The sequence below is a fragment of the Stegostoma tigrinum genome, unplaced genomic scaffold (assembly GCF_030684315.1).
Source record: "Stegostoma tigrinum isolate sSteTig4 unplaced genomic scaffold, sSteTig4.hap1 scaffold_204, whole genome shotgun sequence".
NCBI classification, from domain to species: domain Eukaryota; kingdom Metazoa; phylum Chordata; class Chondrichthyes; order Orectolobiformes; family Stegostomatidae; genus Stegostoma; species Stegostoma tigrinum.
This window is the reverse complement of record NW_026728142.1, coordinates 327,622-350,328: the sequence shown is the minus strand read 5'-3', so window position 1 is coordinate 350,328 and position 22,707 is coordinate 327,622. Positions and strand designations below refer to the sequence as shown.

Genomic DNA, 22,707 nt, shown 5'->3' with positions numbered 1-22,707 from the left:
TCCTCTTCACCAATCTTCTACTTTATCCATCTTCTATCCACTCCCCCCTCTCTCCCCATTTATTTAAGAAACCCCTTCCCCTCTCCCATTTCTGAAGAAGGGTCTAGGCCCGAAATGTCAGCTTTTGTGCTCCTGAGATGCTGCTTGGCCTGCTGTGTTCATCCAGCTCCACACTTTGTTATCGTTACTCTGGTATCCTTGCCTGGTCTTTCCTATCTGAGAGTCCAGGCTTACAATAAAGTACTTAACTATTGACTGCTCTCTGAATTGGGCAAACAAGAAGTTAACTTCAAGAGGTAATAGTGATAAATAGAAGACAATCTCACTTTGTTAATATCCAGTTAAAGAACAATGAGGAGAAAATAATCTTCCTATGTCTTGCTAAAAGTCGTCCACAGTCTGCACCTATGACTGGATATCTAACTGTCCAATTTATTTGCCCTTCGCAGTCTGACTGTCATTCTACTTGCATTATCCACTGTGCAACATTGTATTTACTAACCTTACTATCTATTGAACTTTGTCTTTCTGCCAATTTTTGCTTTTTAGTTGATCTGTCAATTTAGTCTTCATTATGCGTACAGCAGTCATTTACTGATTCTCCATTTAACAACCTTAAAGTAATTTTTAATGTGTTGCTAGATTTACCATGTCTAACAGAGGCTACGTCCACATCAGAAATAAAACTCAGTCCAGCATCCCTGAAAACACCAACACTGTTAATTCCACCTCCATAGAAACATCCCAGGTCATAAGCATTCATTGCGTCAAAAACCTGTAAACAGAGAGGAAAAAAAAGAAAAACTGATGATAGTGACCATAACACTCTCTCATTCTACATAGCTATGGAGAAGGAGAGGATTAGGCAGAATGGGAGGATATTTAATTGGGGAAGAGGAAACTATGATGCGATTAGACACGAGTTAGGAAGCATGGACTGGGAGCAGTTGTTCCATGGTAAGGGAACTATAGACATGTGGAGATGGTTTAAGGAACAGTTGTTGGGAGTGATGAGTAAATATGTCCCTCTGAGGCAGGCAAGACGGGGTAAGATAAAGGAACCTTGGATGACGAGAGCGGTGGAGCTTCTAGTGAAAAGGAAGAAGGTAGCTTACATAAGGTGGAGGAAGCTAGGGTCAAGTTCAGCTAGAGAGGATTACATGCAGGCAAGGAAGGAGCTCAAAAATGGTCTGAGGAGAGCCAGGAGGGGGCACGAGAAAGGCTTGGCAGAAGGAATCCGGGAAAACACAAAGGCATTTTACACTTACGTGAGGAATAAGAGAATGGTCAAAGAAAGAGTAGGGCCGATCAGGGATAGCATAGGGAACTTGTGTGTGGAGCCTGAGGAGGTAGGGGAAGCCCTAAATGAGTTTTTTGCTTCTGTCTTTACGAAAGAAACGACCTGTGTAGTGAATGAAACCTTTGAAGAGCAGGTGTGCATGCTGGAATGGATAGAGATAGAGGAAGCTGATGTACTGAAAATTTTGTCAAACATTAAGATTGACAAGTCGCCAGGCCCGGATCAGATTTGTCCTCGGCTGCTTTGGGAAGCGAGAAATGCAATTGCTTCGCCACTTGCGAAGATCTTTGCATCCTCGCTCTCCACTGGAGTCGTACCTGAGGACTGGAGAGAGGCAAATGTAATTCCTCTCTTCAAGAAAGGAAATAGGGAAATCCCCGGCAATTATAGACCGGTAAGTCTCACGTCTGTCGTCTGCAAGGTGTTAGAAAGGATTCTGAGGGATAAGATTTATGACCATCTGGAAGAGCATGGCTTGATCAAATACAGTCAACACGGCTTTGTGAGGGGTAGGTCATGCCTTACAAACCTTATCGAGTTTTTTGAGGATGTGACTAGTAAGGTTGATGAGGGTCAAGCTGTGGATGTGGTGTATATGGACTTCAGTAAGGCATTTGATAAGGTTCCCCATGGAAGGCTCATTCAGAAGGTCAGGAGGAATGGGATACAGGGGAACTTAGCTGCTTGGATACAGAATTGGCTGGCCAACAGAAGACAGCGAGTGGTAGTAGAAGGAAAATATTCTGCCTGGAAGTCAGTGGTGAGTGGGGTTCCACAGGGCTCTGTCCTTGGGCCTCTACTGTTTGTAATTTTTATTAATGACTTGGACGAGGGAATTGAAGGATGGGTCAGCAAGTTTGCAGACGACACAAAGGTCGGAGGTGTCGTTGACAGTGTAGAGGGCTGTTGTAGGCTGCAGCGGGACATTGACAGGATGCAGAGATGGGCTGAGAGGTGGCAGATGGAGTTCAACCTGGATAAATGCGAGGTGATGCATTTTGGAAGGTCGAATTTGAAAGCTGAGTACAGGATTAAGGATAGGATTCTTGGCAGCGTGGAGGAACAGAGGGATCTTGGTGTGCAGATACATAGATCCCTTAAAATGGCCACCCAAGTGGACAGGGTTGTTAAGAAAGCATATGGTGTTTTGGCTTTCATTAACAGGGGGATTGAGTTTAAGAGTCGTGAGATCTTGTTGCAGCTCTATAAAACTTTGGTTAGACCGCACTTGGAATACTGCGTCCAGTTCTGGGCGCCCTATTATAGGAAAGATGTGGATGCTTTGGAGAGGGTTCAGAGGAGGTTTACCAGGATGCTGCCTGGACTGGAGGGCTTATCTTATGAAGAGAGGTTGACTGAGCTCGGTCTCTTTTCATTGGAGAAAAGGAGGAGGAGAGGGGACCTAATTGAGGTATACAAGATAATGAGAGGCATAGATAGAGTCGATAGCCAGAGACTATTTCCCAGGGCAGAAATGGCTAGCACGAGGGGTCATAGTTTTAAGCTGGTTGGTGGAAAGTATAGAGGGGATGTCAGAGGCAGGTTCTTTACGCAGAGAGTTGTGAGAGCATGGAATGCGTTGCCAGCAGCAGTTGTGGAAGCAAGGTCATTGGGGTCATTTAAGAGACTGCTGGACATGCATATGGTCACAGAAATTTGAGGGTGCATCCATGAGGATCAATGGTCGGCACAACATTGTGGGCTGAAGGGCCTGTTCTGTGCTGTACTGTTCTATGTTCTATGAAAGCTATGCAGAAAATATATAAAGGTCAATTACTGCTAAAATTTATTTCTGCATACGACAATTTCTAATAAATCAAGACTTATTACTGTTCCAGCACTTTTCATTAAACTGGGCAACCTTTCAGCTGCCATGTTTGGAGAATCATTGTTAAATCTGAGGGATGAAGAAAGATATGCAGCATCTCCAAGAAACTGCTGTACAATTAACATTACAAAATCTGATATTATAGCTTTCAAACATCAAGGGTAAACACTTTTGGAAATATAGTATAAAATTTTATGTCAACATGCCAGTGTGGTTTTGCGAAAACAATAACCTGAATCAGTACTTCTTTAGAAAAACACAATTGTTGAGCTCAAAACTTGGTACTGCTCCAATTAAAATGGCAAGGCAGTGATCATCACTATTTCCCTGTTTCTGCCTCATTTTCAGTTTGGAATAGTCAGTTGGAGTTGAAAATTAAACTTTGAATTTTTGAACAGCATCTTTTGTATAAAAAAAGGAGAGAACAAAAGACCAGAGTTATTAGGAACTGCAGATGCTGGATAATCCAAGATAACAAGTTGCAGAGCTGGATGAACACAGCAGGCCAAGCGGCATCAGAGGAGCAGGAAAGCTGATGTTTCGAGTCTAGACCCTTCATCAGAAATGGGGGAGGGGAAGGGGGTTCTGAAATAAATGGTGGGGGGGGGGGGGGGCAGGTGGATCAAAGATGGATAGAGGAGAAGATAGGTGGAGAGGAGACCAACAATACAAAGAGGAGGGGACGGAGCCAGTAAAGGTGAGTGTAGGTGGGGAGGTAGGGAGATAGGGAGATGATAGGTCAGTCCAGGGAGGACAGACAGGTCAAGGGGGCGTGATGAGGTTAGAAGGTAGGAAATGGACGTGCGGCCTGAGGTGGGAGGAGGGGATAGGTGAGAGGAAGAACAGGTTAGGGAGGCAAGGGACGAGCTGAGTTGGTTTTGGGAAGTGGTAGGGGGAGGAGAGATATTGAAGCTTGTGAAGTCCACATTGATACCATTGGGCTGCAGGGTTCCCAAGCGGACTATTAGTTGCTGTTCCTGCAACCTTCAAGCGGCAATGTTGTGGCACTGCAGAAGGCCCAGGATGGAGATGTTGTCTGAAGAATGCGAGGGGCAGTTGAAATGGTTCGCAACTGGGAGGTGCAGTTGTTTACTGCGAACCGAACGTAGGTGTTCTGCAAAGCGGTCCCCAAGCCTCCATTCTCGACCACTGAGAAGGGGGAAGTTGCTGTCCTTGAAAAACGAGCACCCACCTTCCTGCAAAAATGTTATCCCCTATTCGCAATTCCTTCGCCTCCGCCGCATCTGCTCCCAGAATGAGGCGTTCCACTCGTGTACAACTCAGATGTCCTCATTTTTCAGTGGTCGAGAACGCCTTCGACCGTGTCTCCCGCATTTCCCATAACTCCATCCCCGTAATAACAACCAAAAAAGAATCCCTCTCATCCTCAGAGATAATGGGAACTGCAGATGCTGGAGTATTCCAGATAGCAAAGTGCGAAGCTGGATGAACACAGCAGGCCATGCAGCATCTCAGGAGCACAAAAGCTGACGTTTTGAGCCTAGACCCTTCATCAGAGGGGGTCTAGGCCCGAAACGTCAGCTTTCGTGCTCCTGAGATGCTGCTTGGCCTGCTGCGTTCATCCAGCTTCACACTTTGTTATCCCTCTCATCCTCACTTAGCACACCACCAACGTCCGCATCCAACACATCATCTTCCGACACTTCATCCATCTGCAATCCGACCCCATCACCAAAGACATTTTTCCTCCCCACCCTTGTCTGCTTTCCGGAGGGACCACACTCTCCATGACTCCCTTGTCAGCTCCACACTCACCTCCAGCCGCACCACACCTGGCACTTTCCCCTGCAACCGCAGGAAGTGCTACACTTTCCCCCCTATCTCCTCCCTCACCCACATCCCAGGCCCCAAAGAAAATTACCGCACAGGGACAGGCCCTTCCACTGTCCGAACCTGCGCCGATCGAGATTCGCTGTCTAAACCTGTCATCTATTTTCTAAGGGTCTGTATCCCTTTGCTCACTGCCCATCCATGTACCTGTCCAGATATATCTTAAAAGACTGTTGTGTCTGCATCTACTACCTCCGCTGGTAACGTGTTCCAGGCACCCACCACCCTCTGCATAAAGAACTTTCCACGCATATCTCCCTTAAACTTGCCTCCTCTCACTTTGAACTCATGACCCCTAGTAATTGAGTCCCCAACTCTTGGAAAAAGCTTCTTGCTTTCCACGTTGTCTATACCCGTCATGATTTTGTAGACATCAATCAGGTACCCCGTCAATCTCTGTCTTTCTAATGAAAATAATCCTGATCATTTCAACCTTTCTTCACAGCTAGAGCCCTCCATACCAGGCAACATCCTGACGAACCTTCTCTGCACCCTCTCCAAAGCATCCAATCCTTTTGGTAATGTGGCAACCAGAACTGTACGCAGTACTCCAAATGTGGCCGAACCAAAGTCCTATACAACTGTAACATGACCTGCCAACTCTTGGCCTCAATACCCCATCCGATGAAGGAAAGCATGCCGTATGCCTTCTTGACCACTCTATTAACCTGCATTGCCTCCTTAAGGGAACAATGGACCTGAATACCCAGATCTTTCTGTACATCAATTATGCCCAGGACTTTTCCATTTACTGTATCGTTCACTCTTGAATTTGATCTTCCAAAATGCATCACCTCGCATTTGCCTGGATTGAACCCCATCTGCCATTTATCTGCCTAACTCTCCATTCTATCTATATTCTGCTGTAATCCCTGACAGCCCCCTTCACTATCTGCTACTCCACCAGTCTTCATGTCATCTGAAAATTTGCTAATCAGACCAGCTAGACCTTCCTCCAAATCATTTACGTATATTACAAACAACAGTGGTCCTAGCACAGATCCCTGTGGAACACCACTGGTCACAGGTCTCCAATTTGTGAAACCCCCTTCCACTACTACTCTCTGTCTCCTCTTGCCTAGCCAGTTTTTTTTATCCATCTAGCTAACACACCCTGGACCCCATGCGACTTCACTTTCTCCATCAGCTTGCCATGGGAAAGCTTATCAAACGCCTTCCTGAAGTCCATGTATATGACAACTACAGCCTTTCCCTCATCAATCAACTTTGTCATGTCCTCAAAGAATTCTATTAAGTTGGTAAGACATGACATTCCCTGCACAAAAGCATGTTGTCTATCACTGATAAGCCCATTTTCTTCCAATGGGAATAGATCCTATCCCTCAGTATCTTTTCCAGCAGCTTCCCGACCACTGACATCAGGCTCACCAGTTGATAATTACCTGGATGATTCCTGCTACCCTTCTTAAACAAAGGGACAACATTAGCAATTCTCCAGTCCTCCAGGACCTCACCCTTGTTTAAGGATGCTGCAAAGGTATCTGTTAAGGCCCTGTATATTTCCTCTCTCGCTTCCCTCACTAACCTGGGATAGATCCCATCCGGACCTGGCAACTTGTCCACCTTAATGCCTTTTAAGATACCCAACACTTCTTCCCTCCTTATGCCAACTTGACCTAGAGTAATCAAACATCTATCTCTAACCTCAACATCTGTCATGTCCCCCTCCTTGGTGAATACTGATGCAAAGTACTCATTAAGAATGCCATCCATTTTCTCTGACTCAGTGCATAACTTTCCTTCTTCGTCCTTCGGTGGGCCAATCCTTTCTCTAGTTACCATCTTGCTCTTTATACATGAATAAAAGGCTTTGGGATTTTCCTGAACCATGTTTGCTCAAGATATCTCATATAACAGGCAAAACATACAGAAGTGAAAGATCACAAGCACAGGGTCTACCTTCCGGACTGTGAGTTTATTCTTGTTGTTTAGGATGTACATTGCTGAATCAACAGCAACAAAAGACACATTTGCTGCATCGTTGGTGGAGAATTGCAGGTCAAATGAATCACCCGGTCCATAGAAAGCATCACTTTCCATTATTTCTATCTGTAAAAGTTAAAGTTAATCAGAATAGATCAACTGGCCAATCAGAAGAACAAACATATGGAAAATGCACTCCATGTTATTAATATTTTTTAAACAATCATGCATAGAAAGTATTGGCAAATCTTCAAAAGGGTTCCAAATTATGCTTCATTCAAGCTGGGAAGCAGGACATTCCTCCTAACAGATACAATGGAATCAAGTTCTTAACAGCACAGATTTGGAAAAAAAGATGCAATGATCCTAAGTGAGCAAAATAAACTCCCTGCCATATAGATCTTATTGCATGTAAGCATGGGAGAGCAAATCAATATATAGAGCAAAATAACAGATCGCAGCAGAGAGGAATGACAATGTTGTTTTTGAGCTCCACGTCACAAGTGTTGAAATAAGAGGACTGTAAAAGGCATCTAAAGGCTCATCACCATAAAGACACCTAGAAGGAATTATAACTATAATTAGCATAATGTCCCCATTACCCAAGGATAGGAACTGCACACAAAACTGTCAGCTATTCCCTCTGGTCTTTTAATTGATGTACTCATTCTGCTAACCTCTGACACTGGCTACAAAGTCAAGGTAAATCATATGTTTTCCATCAGCAGATGCCTTCTTTCAAAATTGGAACTATGCAGAGCAGAGGAAAATCACCTATACAGCGTATTCAAAAAGAATGGGTACCCTATGAACACAGTCCGCCGATTCCTCAGCAATAAACCCAAACAAACAGACAAAACGGGCTCAGAAACCATAACCACTCTCCCCTACATCAAAGACATTTCCGAAATGACTGCCAGACTACTCGGACCCCCTTGGCATCAGGGTAGCCCACAAACCTACCAACACACTAAAACAGCAGCTAATGAACTTAAAAGACCCTATACAGACAACAAATAAAACAAACGTCATCTACAAAATACCTTGCAAGAACTGTGACAAACACTACATTGGACAAACTGGCAGAAAGCTAGCCACCAGGATACATGAACATCAACTAGCCACAAAACAACATGACCCACTATCACTCGTATCCTTACACACAGATAAGGAAGGACACCACTTTGATTGGGACAACACATCCATCCTAGGACAAGCCAAACAGAGACATGCACGAGAATTCCTCGAAGCATGGCATTCCAACTGGAACTCCATCAACAAACACATTGGCTCCAAATCAATCTACCATCCCCTGAGAAAAAGAACAGGAAATGACATCACCAACACAGGAAATGACATCACCAACCCAAGGAAACCTAACCAGATAAATAGAAAGCGGGACATAACACCAGCGCTTTGTTGGAGGCTCACTGATGATGTTATCTAGAATGGTGATGAAACGTCTGAGAACGAACCTTCCAGCTCAGCGAGCAAACTCACATCCAGAACCTCAACCTGAGCTACAAATCTTCTCAAAACTCAATAGGAAAAGCAATTAGTGAAAATCATTCATTGTTTGCTATTGTTGAGCCAAATGATAATAGTCACAAAAAAACAAAGTAATGCAAATGTTTGAAGCCTACAATTCATACAGACTACACTTGGCATCATTTCTCGCAACCGTGGTGAGAAAAAAAATTAGTTAAACTTTCAAGTTGGTGGCTCTTCATCAGAACTAGAAAAAGGAACATGAACTACATAATTCATTTTAAACGAGTACAGAAGGAGGGAGGAGTGATTAAGAATAAAACCAAATGCTCAATATGATGTGTAATTTTTTGTGTCTGAATTGGTTAAGTTTTTCATGATTTCTTATATTTTCATGAGACAATGGTGTAGATATCAAGGACAATATTGCTTGCCTAGCCCTAATTTTACTTTAACTGAGTGGCTTGATAAGACATTTGAAACTGTAATCAACCACAATGCTGTGCTTCTGGAGCACAATGTCAGCCCAAATCAGTTAAGACAGCAGATATTCGTTCATGAAGACCCTTAGTGAACCAAGTACATTCATATAATAATCTAGGATATTGGGATTAGTCAAGTGCTGAAATTAGCTTTTGATTCACATTATGTTAATTAAAATTAAATTACACTAGTTGCCTTGAGGCAATCTGAATCTGTACACTCAGGGGTTTAACAGGGGTGCTTGGGTTAAGGTCCAGTTATCATTCCAACAGCATCTCCTGCCAAATTAAAACAGATATCCAAGGGCCAAGCAGAAGCTGATATACTTCTCAATGAACTTCTGCTGACCTGCACCAGAACAGTGTCAAAGACTGACCGTGGAGGGTCCAAATTGGGAGACAGGAGTTACAATACAAATAACTTGATCAACATACGACAACACTTATCAATAGAAGAAAACTCATGAGAAATCAGTGCCCTATGCTCACCTGCCCATCGCACTGATCCTCCACATCAATCCACACTGAGTTCGCCACAATTTCCCTTCTTCCTCCAGTGGAAACATAATAGTAGGCAAGAAAGCGAAATGTGGGTACCATGTCAAGTGTCACTTGAAAGCGGAGCTTCGTAGGATCCGCCTTGTGAATCCTATTGGATGCAATCACCCTGCCTTTGCTTAAGAGCTGTGGAAGAAAAAGACGTCAGGAAATAATGGCACATTTGCGGGGATTGGCAGGGGGCGGGTGGGTGTGGTGGGGATGGAAATGTCTCCTCATTGCCTTCTATTTTCCTTAGTGGTTCCGATTCCCTGGCACTCGGGAAACAGAGGCAGACAAGCAGTGCACAAAACAGCTATTGACAAAATAATCAGAGCATAAATTGTGACATCATATTAGGGTTATACATTGTGCTGGCCTCTGCAAAGGACGTTTACACAGTCAAACCCGCCATTCCAATTATTCAACTGATTTCATGGATAATCCCTGCACAAGGCCGGCAGATAGTGCAACAATTTCAGACTTTTTTGAAAGGCTAGAGTGATAATACAGGCTGACAATTTTCTCAGCATGCGGGAGGACACTGTTGGTCATTTTGCATTTGGGTGCCATATTAAACTGCAACCCTCTCTGCATATCTAAGTGGACTGAGAAGATACCACAACACACTTACAGACACAAAGAGTGTGGTTGTCTTTAAATGTCCCAGTAAGTGTTTATATTTCAGTCATCATTTACTTGTGGAAAAGTAACTTCAAACTGCCAAGGGATTCTTGTCCTACCTATTTTCTTTTTCTTTTTCAATAAAAGCAAGCAAGTCACAATTTCATATGATTTTACTTACGGTATAGTAAAAGTAATCAATATCTCCACTGCCCAGTTCTGTGATAGCTGTCAGTTCTATAATCATGTATTGACCCGCCTTCTGCACCTTGTGAGGTGCCTTTATGTGAAGATAACTCTTGCTGGGGGATTGATAGACATGGGCTGTCACCATTGTTTCTTGGAATTCCGTCCCAGGTTTTCCATCACCAGCCGTCACCTGAACAAACAGCAAACAATGGGCCACTGGATGATGATGTAATTGATGTCCCAGTTTGTCATACCTGCCCAAAGAACTTTTGTCGCTACAGTGAAAATGGATTTTTAAACTCATTTTGGAAGTAAGTGACATTGTTGTTGGTAGGTGTCAGCAGTATAGTTTGAGACATCCTTTACAATGTATATTGCAATCATGTGATACACACCCTTCAGTGACATTATCCTGTTCATGTATTTGTTAATTATTACATCCAGTGCATTAGAGGTTTAAGTCCTCTTTAGGGGGTCCAGCGAAGTTATATCATACACCATAGCACTTAAGCAGCCATGAATATTCCAATTCTTTTGTAACATTTACATGTGCTAATGATAGTAACTGGTAACAAAACTGATCCAATGAGTTATTTCCTCATCCAAGACCAATTTGATCTTTGAGTCTGTATTGGTGTTCTGTAAAGAGATATCTACTGATTTTGTTTGCATACAGGCAGCTTTTACTTCCTCAGTAAATGTATTCATCAAGATGTGGTTTACAGGAATGGTTCCAGGAAACAGAAAGTTCAGTTGACTGGATTGTGGAATTTGAGGCTGTTCTCTTTGGAAGGAGAAAATGGAGAGGAGATTTCAGATACATTTTTGACATTAGGAGTGGATTGGAAAGAGATCAGAAGAAGCTGTTACTGCTTGTAAAATAAAAGGTAAGGACAGAGTTATGATTTAAAAGTAACATGGAAATGAAGCAAGAGTGACGTGAGGGAAAAAAATTGTATTTTCCACACTGAGTAGTGAGGGCATCAAAACGTACTGCCTGCAAATGCGCTGTCAATTTAGGCATTCAAGAGGGTGTTGGATGGTTATTTGTACAGAAATGGTGTCTAGAAATTCAGAGAAGAAGGGAGGGATTGGTACTAAATAATAGAAATGGTGCCATAACAATCTTGTTATTCTGCAACTGTGTGCTGTTTTCTGGAAGAAAAGTAAGGTAATCTATTTTAGCAGAATAGCTGGTGAGAAAATAAACATCTAAATGCTAAGAAAGTTGCATGACTGTAAAGATTATACAAGTCTAGATGTCACTGAATGTGTAGGGCAGTTCACGAGTATTGTTAAGGAAGCATATCAGGTTTTGATCACAAAAATACAAACAAATACAGCAAAGAGATTACGGTGAATTTGCAAAAATCACTTGCTCAATCTTAGTGGAAATATTATAAAACTAGCTTTTGTCACTGAAGACTGTGTAGCACATGAAGGTAGTCAACAAAATGTTCCAGGTAAAACTGCCTTTTGTTGCGAAGAAAGATTAGAGGGGTGAGAAAGATAGTAGGAACTGTCAATGCTGGAGAATCTGAGATAACATGGTGTAGAACTGGATGAACGTAGCAGGCCAAGCAGCATCAGAGGAGCAGGAAAGCTGACGTTTCGCGTCAAGACCCTTCTTCAGTTTCCTGAAGAAGGGTCTTGACCCAAAACGTCAGCTTTCCAGCTCCTCTGATGCTGCTTGGCCTGCTGTGTTCATCCAGCTCTATATCTTCTTATCTTACAGGAGTTAGGACTGTATTGATTGGAGGAAAATAAAGCTGAGACACATTGTGTTAATGCATCAATGTCATGACATGTCTTGACAGAAGTTATTTATAACTGTGAAGGGATTGAGAGTAGTGAATGCAGGTACAAAGTATCATACAGGTGAAGTGAAAGCAACATAACAAGAAATAATGAAACAGTGCTTCACGTAATTTAACATTATTTGCCTGTTTGTGTATTCTTTTAGCTTTTAACAAAACATAGCTTCATTACCCAGAACTTAAATGGGCCTTGGCACCGTCTATACTTGAGATATATTTCTGTAGTGGTCTGCTCCAATGGCGCCCATTATAAATGTATTTTGCCATCATATTCCATCTCTCAGTTTGGCCTACCAAAACAAATCAGTTCACAACTGTGTACATATAAATTCATCTGCCTCTTATACCAGTATGTATTTTTAAAGCTCTACATTATTCTTCTGCTGTTCACAAAATTATTACAATTTGTGAATTTAGAAACTGACCAACGGTTATGTCATCCAATTAATTTTGAAGATGGTGACAGTACAAAAAAAAAGGCCCCCAACCTGTTATGATTACCCTAGTCAAATTAAAGCACCAACCTATTTTAATCCCAATTTCTTGCATTTGGCCAACATTTTCTGATGAAGGGTCTAGGCCCGAAATGTCAGCCTTCCTGCTCCTATGATGTTGCTTGGCCTGCTGTATTCATCCAGCTCTACACCTTGTAATCATCTTGTGTCTCGGCATCTCCACTACACATCTAAATACTCTTCAAATGTCATGGGGGTTACTGCCTCTACCACATTTACATGCAGTGAGTTCCAGATGCTACCTGTCACTCAACCATCTAAATGAAAAGAAAAATCCTCAAATCCTCTCCAAATCTCCCACCATTACATTAAATCTATGCGCTACAATAATTGATTCCATAACAAAAGGGGAATGTTCATTATTGTCTACATATCTCCACTCCTTATAATTTAATTCATGTCAATCATATTTACCTTCCAGATTCTTCTACTCTAATGGATACAATGCAGTTTTTCAAAAATCCTTCCACATCAAAATTTTCCAGCACAGGCAATGTCCTTGTAAATCTCCTCTGCACCCACTCGAGGGCAATCATATCCCTTCTGTTAATGTGGATTCTAGAACTTCACAAAATACTCTAGCATTGCATATGCCTTCTTGACTAGATTCCCTAGCTTTCACAAAACCTGAAGGGGCAGGTGGAGATGCAGACCATGTTTCAACTGACTGTGGGTGTCTTTCAGGGTCTGACATTCATCATGTATTCCCTTGCATTGTTGGCCTTCTCAAGTTCATCACCCGACGTTTATCGCGATTGCATTCCATTTGGCAACAATCAGCCCATCGCATCAGTGCATCAGTATCCTCTTCTAATCTACGGCCAACTTCCTCATGATTTACCACCCCAATTTTCAAATCATCTGTGAACTTACTAAACATCCTTCTTAAATTCACACCACAATCTGCTAGATTCCCAACACAAATCCTTGTGGACCCCTAGGACAGAGGCTTCCATTCACAAAAACACTGCACAACTATTGCCATTTGGCACAAAAACAGAAATTGTTGGAAAAGCTCAGCAGATTTGGCAGCATCTGTGAAGAAAAAAAATCCAGAGTTAACGTTTCATCACTATTTGATTCCTGTCACACAACCAATTTTGGATTTAATTAGTCAAATCTGCTTGGGTTTCACGTGCTCTAACTTCTATGATCGGTGTCTCATCATAGTCCGTCTCAAAGAAACAAAGAAACCTACAGCACAGGAACAGGCCCTTCGGCCCTCAAAGCCTGCGTCGATCAAGATCCTCTGTCTAACCTCTCATCTATTTTCTAAGGGTCTGTGTCCATTTGCTCCCTGCCGATCCATGTACCTGTCCAAATATATCTTAAAAGACGCTAACATGTCTGCGTCTACCACCTCCGCTGGCAACACGTTCCAGGCACCCACCACCCTCTGTGTAGAGAGCTTTCCAAGCATATCTCCCTTAAACTTTCCTCCTCTCACTTTGCACTCATGACCCCTAGTAATTGAGTCCCCCACTCTAGGAAAAGGCTTTTTGCTATCCACCCTGTCTACACCCGTCGTGAGTAATCTTGCAGAAGTCCAAGTGGAACACACCAACTATTTTGCCCTTGTCTGGACACCTAAACACCTCATCGAAATATGAAATCAAATTTGTCAGACATGACCTCCTCTCAACAAAACCATGCTGAATATTATTGATTAATCTCTGCCTTACTGATGGCTACAAATAGTTTCCTCATAACTAAGGTTAGACTGACTGGCTTAAAGTTTGCTACTTTAACTCTTGCTATTCTTGAATAACAGTATCACCTTAGCTTCACTCTAGTCATCTGGCACCTCTCTTATGAGCAAAGCGGAATATAAGATTATTGCCAATGTCACTAATATACCTTTCCTTGCTGGAATCACCAGATTTGGATACACTTCATCCAGCCCTAGAGATTTATTTACTGGAAAGCTGGCAAGATGACTCAGAACCCCAAATGTATCTTGGCATTTTTTTTTGGTCATTCACTTTATCTACATTGGAAGACATTGCCCTTGCATTCACCATCTGCAAGAAAGCTCTCCCACCAATATTTCAAGTGCTTGCCCAGCTTTATAACTTATAATAGATCCTGGAACACCCCATAACTTGTAATACCTCCTATATAATGGTTTAAAAAGATCTCTTAAGAATTCTGCACCCTCAAAACCTTTCACAACAAGTCTAACCCAGTTAATATTGAGGAAGTTGAAATCCCAACACACTACCATAGTTATTTTACACTTCACATAAATGTTCTTACCCTGCTCTTCTATTGCTCTAACTATTCGGGATTTGACACACTCCCTGCCATATGATTCCATTTCTGTGTTTCGGTTTTACATTCTACTCATATGTCTTCATTTGAGGGCAAGAATTCTCAAATGTTATCCATGCTTTGCATTGTAATTGATTCACTTATCAATAATGCAACACCCCCTCCTCTTTTCCCTTCTTCCCCATCTTGCCTGAAGATTCGCTATCTCAAGAGTATTGATCTTCCGATCCTTTCCCTCTCTAAAACAGGTTTCAGTGACAGTAGGAACATTACACGCTATACTTGTCCCCACACCTCCTCCCTCATCCACATCCCAGGCCCCAAGATGAGTTTCCACATCAAGCAGATGTTCACCTGCACATCTGTCAATGTGGTATATTCCAACCGCTGTACCCGGTGTGGCTTCCTCACCGGGGAAACAAAGCGGAGGCTTGGGGACTGCTTTGCAGAACACCTGTGCTTGGTTCACAACAAACAACTGCACCTCCCAGTCGCAAACCATTTCCACTCCCCCTCCCATTCCTTAGACGACATGTCCATCCTGGGCCTCCTTCAGTGCCACAATGATGCCACCTGAAGGTTGCAGGAACAGCAATTCATATTCTGCTTCGGAACCCTGCAGCCCAATGGCATCAATATGGATTTCACAAGCTTCAAAATCTCCCCTCCCCCCCACTGCGTCCCAAAACCAGCCCAGCTCGTCCCTGCCTCCCTAACCTATTCTTCCTCTCACCTATCGTTTCCTCCCACCTCAAGGCGTGCCTCCATTCCCTACCTCCTAACCTCATCCCGCCCTCTTGGCCTGTCCGTCCTCCCTGGACTGACCTATCCCCTCCCTACCTCCCCACCTATACTCACCTCTACAGGCTCCATCCCTGCCCCTTTAACTTGTCTGTCTCCTCTCCACCTATCTTCTCCTTTATCCACCTTCGATCCTCCTCCCCCTCTCTCCCTATTTGTTTCAGAGCTCTCTCCCAAATCCCCTTTTCTGATGAAGGGTCGAGGCCTGAAACGTCAACATTTGTGCTCCTAAGATGCTGCTTGCCTTGCTGTGTTCATCCAGCTCCACACTTCGTTATCTAGGAACATCATGGCACCATGTTTTAACTTGTGCCCTCAACTCATTTGCCTTGTTCATCAAAATCATTCCATTAAAGTTTTCCTAAATCCAACTTTGATAAGATTTCTAATGCTTTAACTAGCCTATAATTTCCATGCTTTCCTGAGTCACTTGCTGTCTCCTCAAACTTTAGCCATGCATTTCCCTCTACTAAACTTTCTCACATGATTCCACACTGTGCTAAATTAGTTTAAAACTTCTTCCAAAAACCTCCCCATGAGGACACCAATCCCGTTCAATTCCATCAAACTGATCCAATCAATTGCACACCATCCACATTGTACATGTTTTACCTAAAACAGCCTCAAAATCCCAGAAATCTTAAACCATCCCTCTGGTGCTTTCATTCCAACCAGGCATTCATCTGGACTAACCTTTATTTCTATACTCACAAGCATGTGGCACTGGAAGTGATCCAGGCATTACTACCTTTGGATCCATTTATTATATATTCTGAGCTCCTGAAATTTTGCTTGCAGGAACTCATTCCTTTTCCCTAGCTATGCCATTGATGCAAATATATGCCAGAATTTCTGGCTGTTTGCTGGCCACCTTCAAAATGCATTATAGCCATTCAATGACATTCTGAGCCTGGCTTCAAGGAGGTAATTACCATCATGGAGTCTCATTCAGACAACAATAAATGCCTATCTGTACTCCTGACAGTTGAATCCACTAATGCTATGACCACACTGTTCCTCTTGTGCAGCACACCCATCCATTGTGCCATGAGGTTGGATCCCACTGCTTTCCATTGCATAAACATTGCCCCCAATATTATCCAAAACAGTACCAAGGAAGGCAATGGCCCGCAGCAGACATCTGCCTTCCTTGGCTCTGCCTGGTTTACATTCATGCCCTTTCAAACTGCTCATCTTTTACCTGCGGTGTGACTGCATTATTGAATGTACTATCCAAAGGCATATTTAGCATTATGCATGCTCCACAATGAATACACCTGCAACTCTGCCTCGGAGATGCAGTTAGCCAGTAGCTAAATCAGAAAAAGCATAGTAAGCAACACCAACACCTGCAAAAAGCTACTACTGATATTTCTTCAGTTCATAAATATTCATTATATGTAACAATCCATTTTCCATCAGGCAATATTGTACTATCTTGCTAACATCACATTTATTCTAAAAATGTTCTCTTGTCTCCAATCTACTGTGTAGAATGTTAACAAACATATTTGGAGATCCACTAACTGCACATCAACAATGTTTTCTACAACAGCTGTCTCTTCAACTATATTTAAAACATCCAGCTATTCTGTTGAACACAATTTCACCTCAACAAATGTACTGTCTTGATACAATTTATTTCTCAGAGTGATTTTTAATTTTGCTTGGACATAATATTTCTAACACACTTCCACAACAACAGGAATCATTAAATTCAAATAGTGAGTCCATATTTCGACAATTTCTTCACAGCTGGCTACAGGTCTGCAACTCTCCAATCAGGCAGCAAAACTCATTGTTCTAAAGAAGCCAGGAGCTGCATAACCAGGATTGACTAACTGTTCCATCTATGTAGATGAGTTAGTGATCTTTAGCCATTCATGGCGAGATCACAGCCAGTTCTGGATGTGAGTTTTCTCGCTGAGCTGGAAGATTCGTTTTCAGATGTTTTGTCACCATTCTAGGTAACATCATCAGTGAGCCTCCGACAAAGCACTGGTGTTATGTCCCGCTTTCTATTTATCTGGTTAGGTTTCCTTGGGTTGGTGATGTCATTTCCTGTTCTTTTTCTCAAGGGGTGGTAGATTGGCTCCAAATCAATGTGTTTGTTGATGGAGTTCCGGTTGGAATGCCATCCTTCGCGGAATTCTCGTGCATGTCTCTGTTTGGCTTGTCCTAGGATGGATGTGTTGTCCCAATCAAAGTGGTGTCCTTCCTTATCTGTATGTAAGGATACGAGTGATAGTGGGTCATGTCGTTTTGTGGCTAGTTGATGTTCATGTATCCTGGTGGCTAGCTTCCTGCCAGTTTGTCCAATGTAGTGTTTGTCACAGTTCTTGCAAGGTATTTTGTAGATGACGTTCGTTTTGTTTGTTGTCTGTATAGGGTCTTTTAAGTTCAAGTTCATTAGCTGCTGTTTTAGTGTGTTGGTGGGTTTGTGGGCTACCCTGATGCCAAGAGGTCCGAGTAGTCTGGCAGTCATTTCGGAAATGTCTTTGATGTAGGGGAGAGTAGTTATGGTTTCTGAGCCCGTTTTGTCTGTTTGTTTGGGTTTATTGCTGAGAAATCGGCGGACTGTGTTCATAGGGTACCCATTCTTTTTGAATACGCTGTATAGGTGATTTTCCTCTGCTCTGTGTAGTTCCTCTGTGCTGCAGTGTGTGGTGGCTCATTGGAATAATGTTCTAATGCAGCTTCGTTTGTGGGTGTTGGGATGGTTGCTCCTGTAGTTCAGTATTTGGTCCGTATGTGTTGTTTTCCTGTAGATGCTGGTTTGAAGTTCCCCATTGGCTGTTCGCTCTACTGTGACATCTAGGAATGGCAGTTTATTGTTGTTTTCCTCCTCTTTTGTGAGTGTTATGCCAGTAAAGGGTATTATTGATGGTCTTGAAGGTTTCCTCTAATTTGTTTGGTTTAGTGATGACAAGGGTGTCATCCACATAGCGGACCCAAAGTTTGGGTTGGCTGATTGGCAGAGCTGTTTGTTCGAGTCTCTGCATTACTGCCTCTGCTAAGAACCCTGATATCGGAGATCCCATGGGTGTACCGTTGGTTTGTCTGTAGGTTTTGTTATTGAAAGTGAAGTGGGTGGTGAGGCATAGGTCCACTAGCTTGATGATGTTGTCCTTGCTGATGAGGTTGGTGGTGTCTGGTGTATGTGTCTTCTGTTCTTCTAATAGTGTCATCAGTGTTTCTTTGGCCAGGTTGATGTTGATGGATGTGAACAGGGTTGTTACGTCAAAGGAGACCATTATTTCATCCTCTTCTATCTTGGTGTCTTTGATGGTGTTCAGGAATTCTTGGGTGGAGCGAATGGAGTGGCGGGTGCCTTCTACTAGGTGTTTTAGTCTTTGGTGTAGTTCCTTGGTTAATCTGTCGGTTGGTGTTCCAGGTAGCGACACTATGGGCCTGAGGGGGGCTTCGGGTTTGTGAATTTTTGGTAGTCAGTAGAAGCGTGGTGTGTTGGATCCATCTGGGTTCATTTTTTGGAAGTCTCTCTTGTTTAATTCTCCAGATTTTTGAAGTTTTTTGAGTGAGGCTGTGATTCGGTTCTCTAGTTGTGGGGTCAGGTCTATCGCCACCTGTTGGTAAGTGTTGGTATCTGCAAGCAGTGCGTTCACTTTCTCAATGTAGTCTGTTCAGTTTAAAATGACTGTCAAGCGTCCTTTGTCTGCAGGTAGGACAACGATGTTTTTATCTTTTTGAGTCCTTTTAGGGCTTTCCTTGCTTGTGTATTGAGTGTGTTTTCTTCCTTTTTCCTGCTTAGTGTTGGTGCGACTGACTGTCTGATGGTTTGCTGAGTTTCTTCTGAGAGTTGGCAGCCAGTTGGCAGAGCTCTTTGTAAGACTATGGGAGGCAAAACTGTTATAAATTGAGCAAAAAAAAAACTGAATTTGCGAAGGCAGAAAGTGACATTCTTCAGACATAACATTAGACATGGAAAGCTGGCCCGAAGGAATGTGAAGATGAAGGCCATCAATTAATTTCCACGACATCCTCAAAGTAAGAGGTGATTCAATATTTTGGGACTGAGCAGATTCTAACGGAAGTTTATACCAAACTTTAGTAGAATGATGGCATCACTGATGGATTTGCTGAAGAAGATTATGAAATTTCAGTTGGCAGAACAATGCCAGGAGGCATCTGAAAATTTAAAAGCTGTGTTGACTAGTGCACCAGTTTTAGCCACACTAAATTTCTTGAAACCCTTTAAAGTCACTATTGATGCCAACAATGTAGGGGTAGGAGCTGTGTTGACACAGGATGATGATGGCAGAATTGAAAGGACAATTGGTTAATTTTCAAAGAAACTCAATATCCACCAGAGAAAATGCTCCACCATTGAAAAAAAGTTATTGTGTTTGTTACTGGCCTTATAACATTTTAATGTTTATGTTATAAACAAATGTTTCAGAGACAATTGTGTATACAGACCACAACCTTCTCACATTTTTGGAAAGATTTAAGGACAAGAATACAAGACTATTTCATTGCAGTCTTATGTTACAGGCTTTAAAGTTACAGACTGCACATGTTGCAGTTTGTAAAAATGCCATTGTAGGTGTATTATCACAGGTTTAAAAGAGAATGTGTAGATAAGATTTGAACCGATATGGTCCAATTTTCAGTTGGTTATGCTGTGATGCGAGTTCCATCAACACAAATTGGCTAAAATGCAATTGACGAACAGGGGAATGCTATTTCCAAAACAAACTTGTATGAGCTATGATGTAATTCCGTCAGGACATGGAGGAGAACATGTCAACATCACATGGTCACTTCACAGGCTTTGTCGTGAACACATACAATGTTAGCGCTGAAAGAGTCTCTGCACCGACGCCACATGATTATTTCACAGGCTGTGTCATGACATACTTTGAGAGGTAGAGTCCAACCTCCTCCCCATCAAGTCATCTTGACAGTTTTTCTGTAAAATGTTAAATTTACTTTTATTTCGTTACTAGATATGAATTAAACATTTATTCAAATTGCACAATCCTTTGTGTTAGGATTTTGAGTGATTTTTGAGCAACTTTGAGAGAGGCTTTTGATGATCTGCCCCAATCCCACGTCTCCCACAGGCCTTGTTATTTCTGTAGTGCATTTTTTATATAATGCAGTGTTACACAGGAACACAACTGTCATGTTATAGCAAAACTAACTGTGTGCAGAATTAATATGAAAGGCGTAACTTTTAGATTAATGACCTGTGTATCTTATGATAATTATGTTAAGATTTATAAACAAACGAAGCCATCTTTTCATAATGATAGTTCACTGCTTTTCTTAAGGGGCTGCTGTTATGAAGTTCTGTGGAGTAATTGTGAATTGGAAGGCAGGAAGATAGAATATTTTTGTGAACAATATCATGGTCCTTTTATGAGGTGAAGTGTTTTTCTTGAAAATTATACAAACAAAACATGTCTGCATGCAGCTGAAGACGTACAGCCAGTTCTAAAAATGGAAACATGCATCAATTGGTTGGGTGATTGGAAACTTTAGGATTGTTTTGATGTTTCAGCAAATACCTAGAATCAGCCAATTAATTTAAACCAAGCACTTAATGATTGAAAGCCCATCAAAATTAAATCTGATGCTTCTGATAACCTTGGACCAAGAAAATTGTATGTCATCCAAAGTATATATGGAAAGGGTATTTGGAAATTGTTGGGAGAGTGAACCACCGTCTCAGAAATAAGCATTGGGTTCATGCAAGAAATTGCTAAGCTCTCGAAGAAATCAACACCTATCCGTACAAGGTACCACCATAGCACTTCCAGTAACAGCCCTAACAGAGAAAACATCCCTGACAGCTGGATCAACAGAAGAAAGGCATTTATGGCTGGAAAGACAGTGGAGAAGGCAGAGCATTCTGGAAGACAAATCCTGTGTGGGCTTTGACGGGCTAAGGTTTAATTTACTTTAGTTCTTTTATATAAGTGGGACTTGTATTTATTGGAACAGCATACCAGTAAAATTTTGTTCAGTAAGGGAATAGTTAGGAGTCAGGGGAAAATTGTTTGGTTTATTAGTAGTTTTGCTAATTTGTTCACTGTTAGGGTTAAATAAATAAACTGTTACTTTTTATTTATAAAAAGAGAATATTAGGGATTTGCTTCTATTTAACCTCCCCTTCTCCATAACAGTGAACATTAAATAAATTAAGTTATCCTTTATTTGAAGGCACAACACATATGCAGTAAAATTAATTAGTGAAAATTTGATTGAAATTATCTTGCTCTATTTGACTTTATAGATATTGTGAAGGATGATAAAATCATTGACTAGGGGAATAAATATTCCAGGGTGCACAACATTTGGTAACAACATGCAACATGTCAACGAGGGAGGAGTTAATGTGTGAGTAAATGTGAGAATAATCGGTCTTCAAGATATCATGATAAAGAATCAGTTTAGGTGCCACTTAGGGATAATAGGAGTGAGAAGTAGTCATGGAACCTCCAAGAAAGGCCTTTAACAATCATAGAACATAGAACATAGAACAACCTGTGAAACCAATCTGAAGCCCATCTAAGCTACACTATTCCATTATCATCCATATGGTTATCCAATGACTATTTAAATGCCCTTAAAGTTGGTGAGTGTGCTACTGTTGCAGGCAGTGCATTCCACTCCCTTACGACACTGAGTAAAGAACCCACCTCTGACATCTGTCCTATATCGATCACCCCTCAATTTAAAGCTATGTCCTCTGGTGCTAGCCATCTCCATCCGAGGAAAAGATCCTCTGATCATCTTGTATGTCTCTTTTAGGTCACCTCTTAACCTTCTTCTCTCTAACGACAACAGCCTCAAGTCCCTCAGACTTTCGTCATAAGACCTTCCCTCCATACCAGACAACATCCTGGTAAATCTCCTCTGCACCCTTTCCAATGCTTCCACATGCTTCCTATAATGTGGCAACCAGAGCTGTACGCAATACTCGAAGTGCGGCCGCTCCAGAGTTTTGTACAACTGCAACATGGCCTCGTGGCTCCAAAACTCAATCCCTCTACCAATAAAACCTAACACACCATATGCCTTCTTAACAACCCTA

General features: G+C 42.1%; 1 protein-coding gene across 1 annotated transcript in view; it reads right to left on the bottom strand.

Moving 5' to 3' along the window:
• LOC125467360 (complement C4-A-like) overlaps positions 1–22,707 on the bottom strand; it is a gene marked incomplete at its 3' end in the record, with an annotated part of 173,948 nt that overhangs the window by 86,657 nt on the left and 64,584 nt on the right. Inside the window, exons 12-15 of the mRNA XM_059643735.1 lie at positions 10,236–10,433; positions 9,383–9,577; positions 6,900–7,049; positions 649–775 (exon numbers count right to left, since the gene is read on the bottom strand). Coding sequence (XP_059499718.1) covers positions 649–775; positions 6,900–7,049; positions 9,383–9,577; positions 10,236–10,433 — 670 coding nt within the window. The remainder of the gene's footprint in view (positions 1–648; positions 776–6,899; positions 7,050–9,382; positions 9,578–10,235; positions 10,434–22,707) is intronic.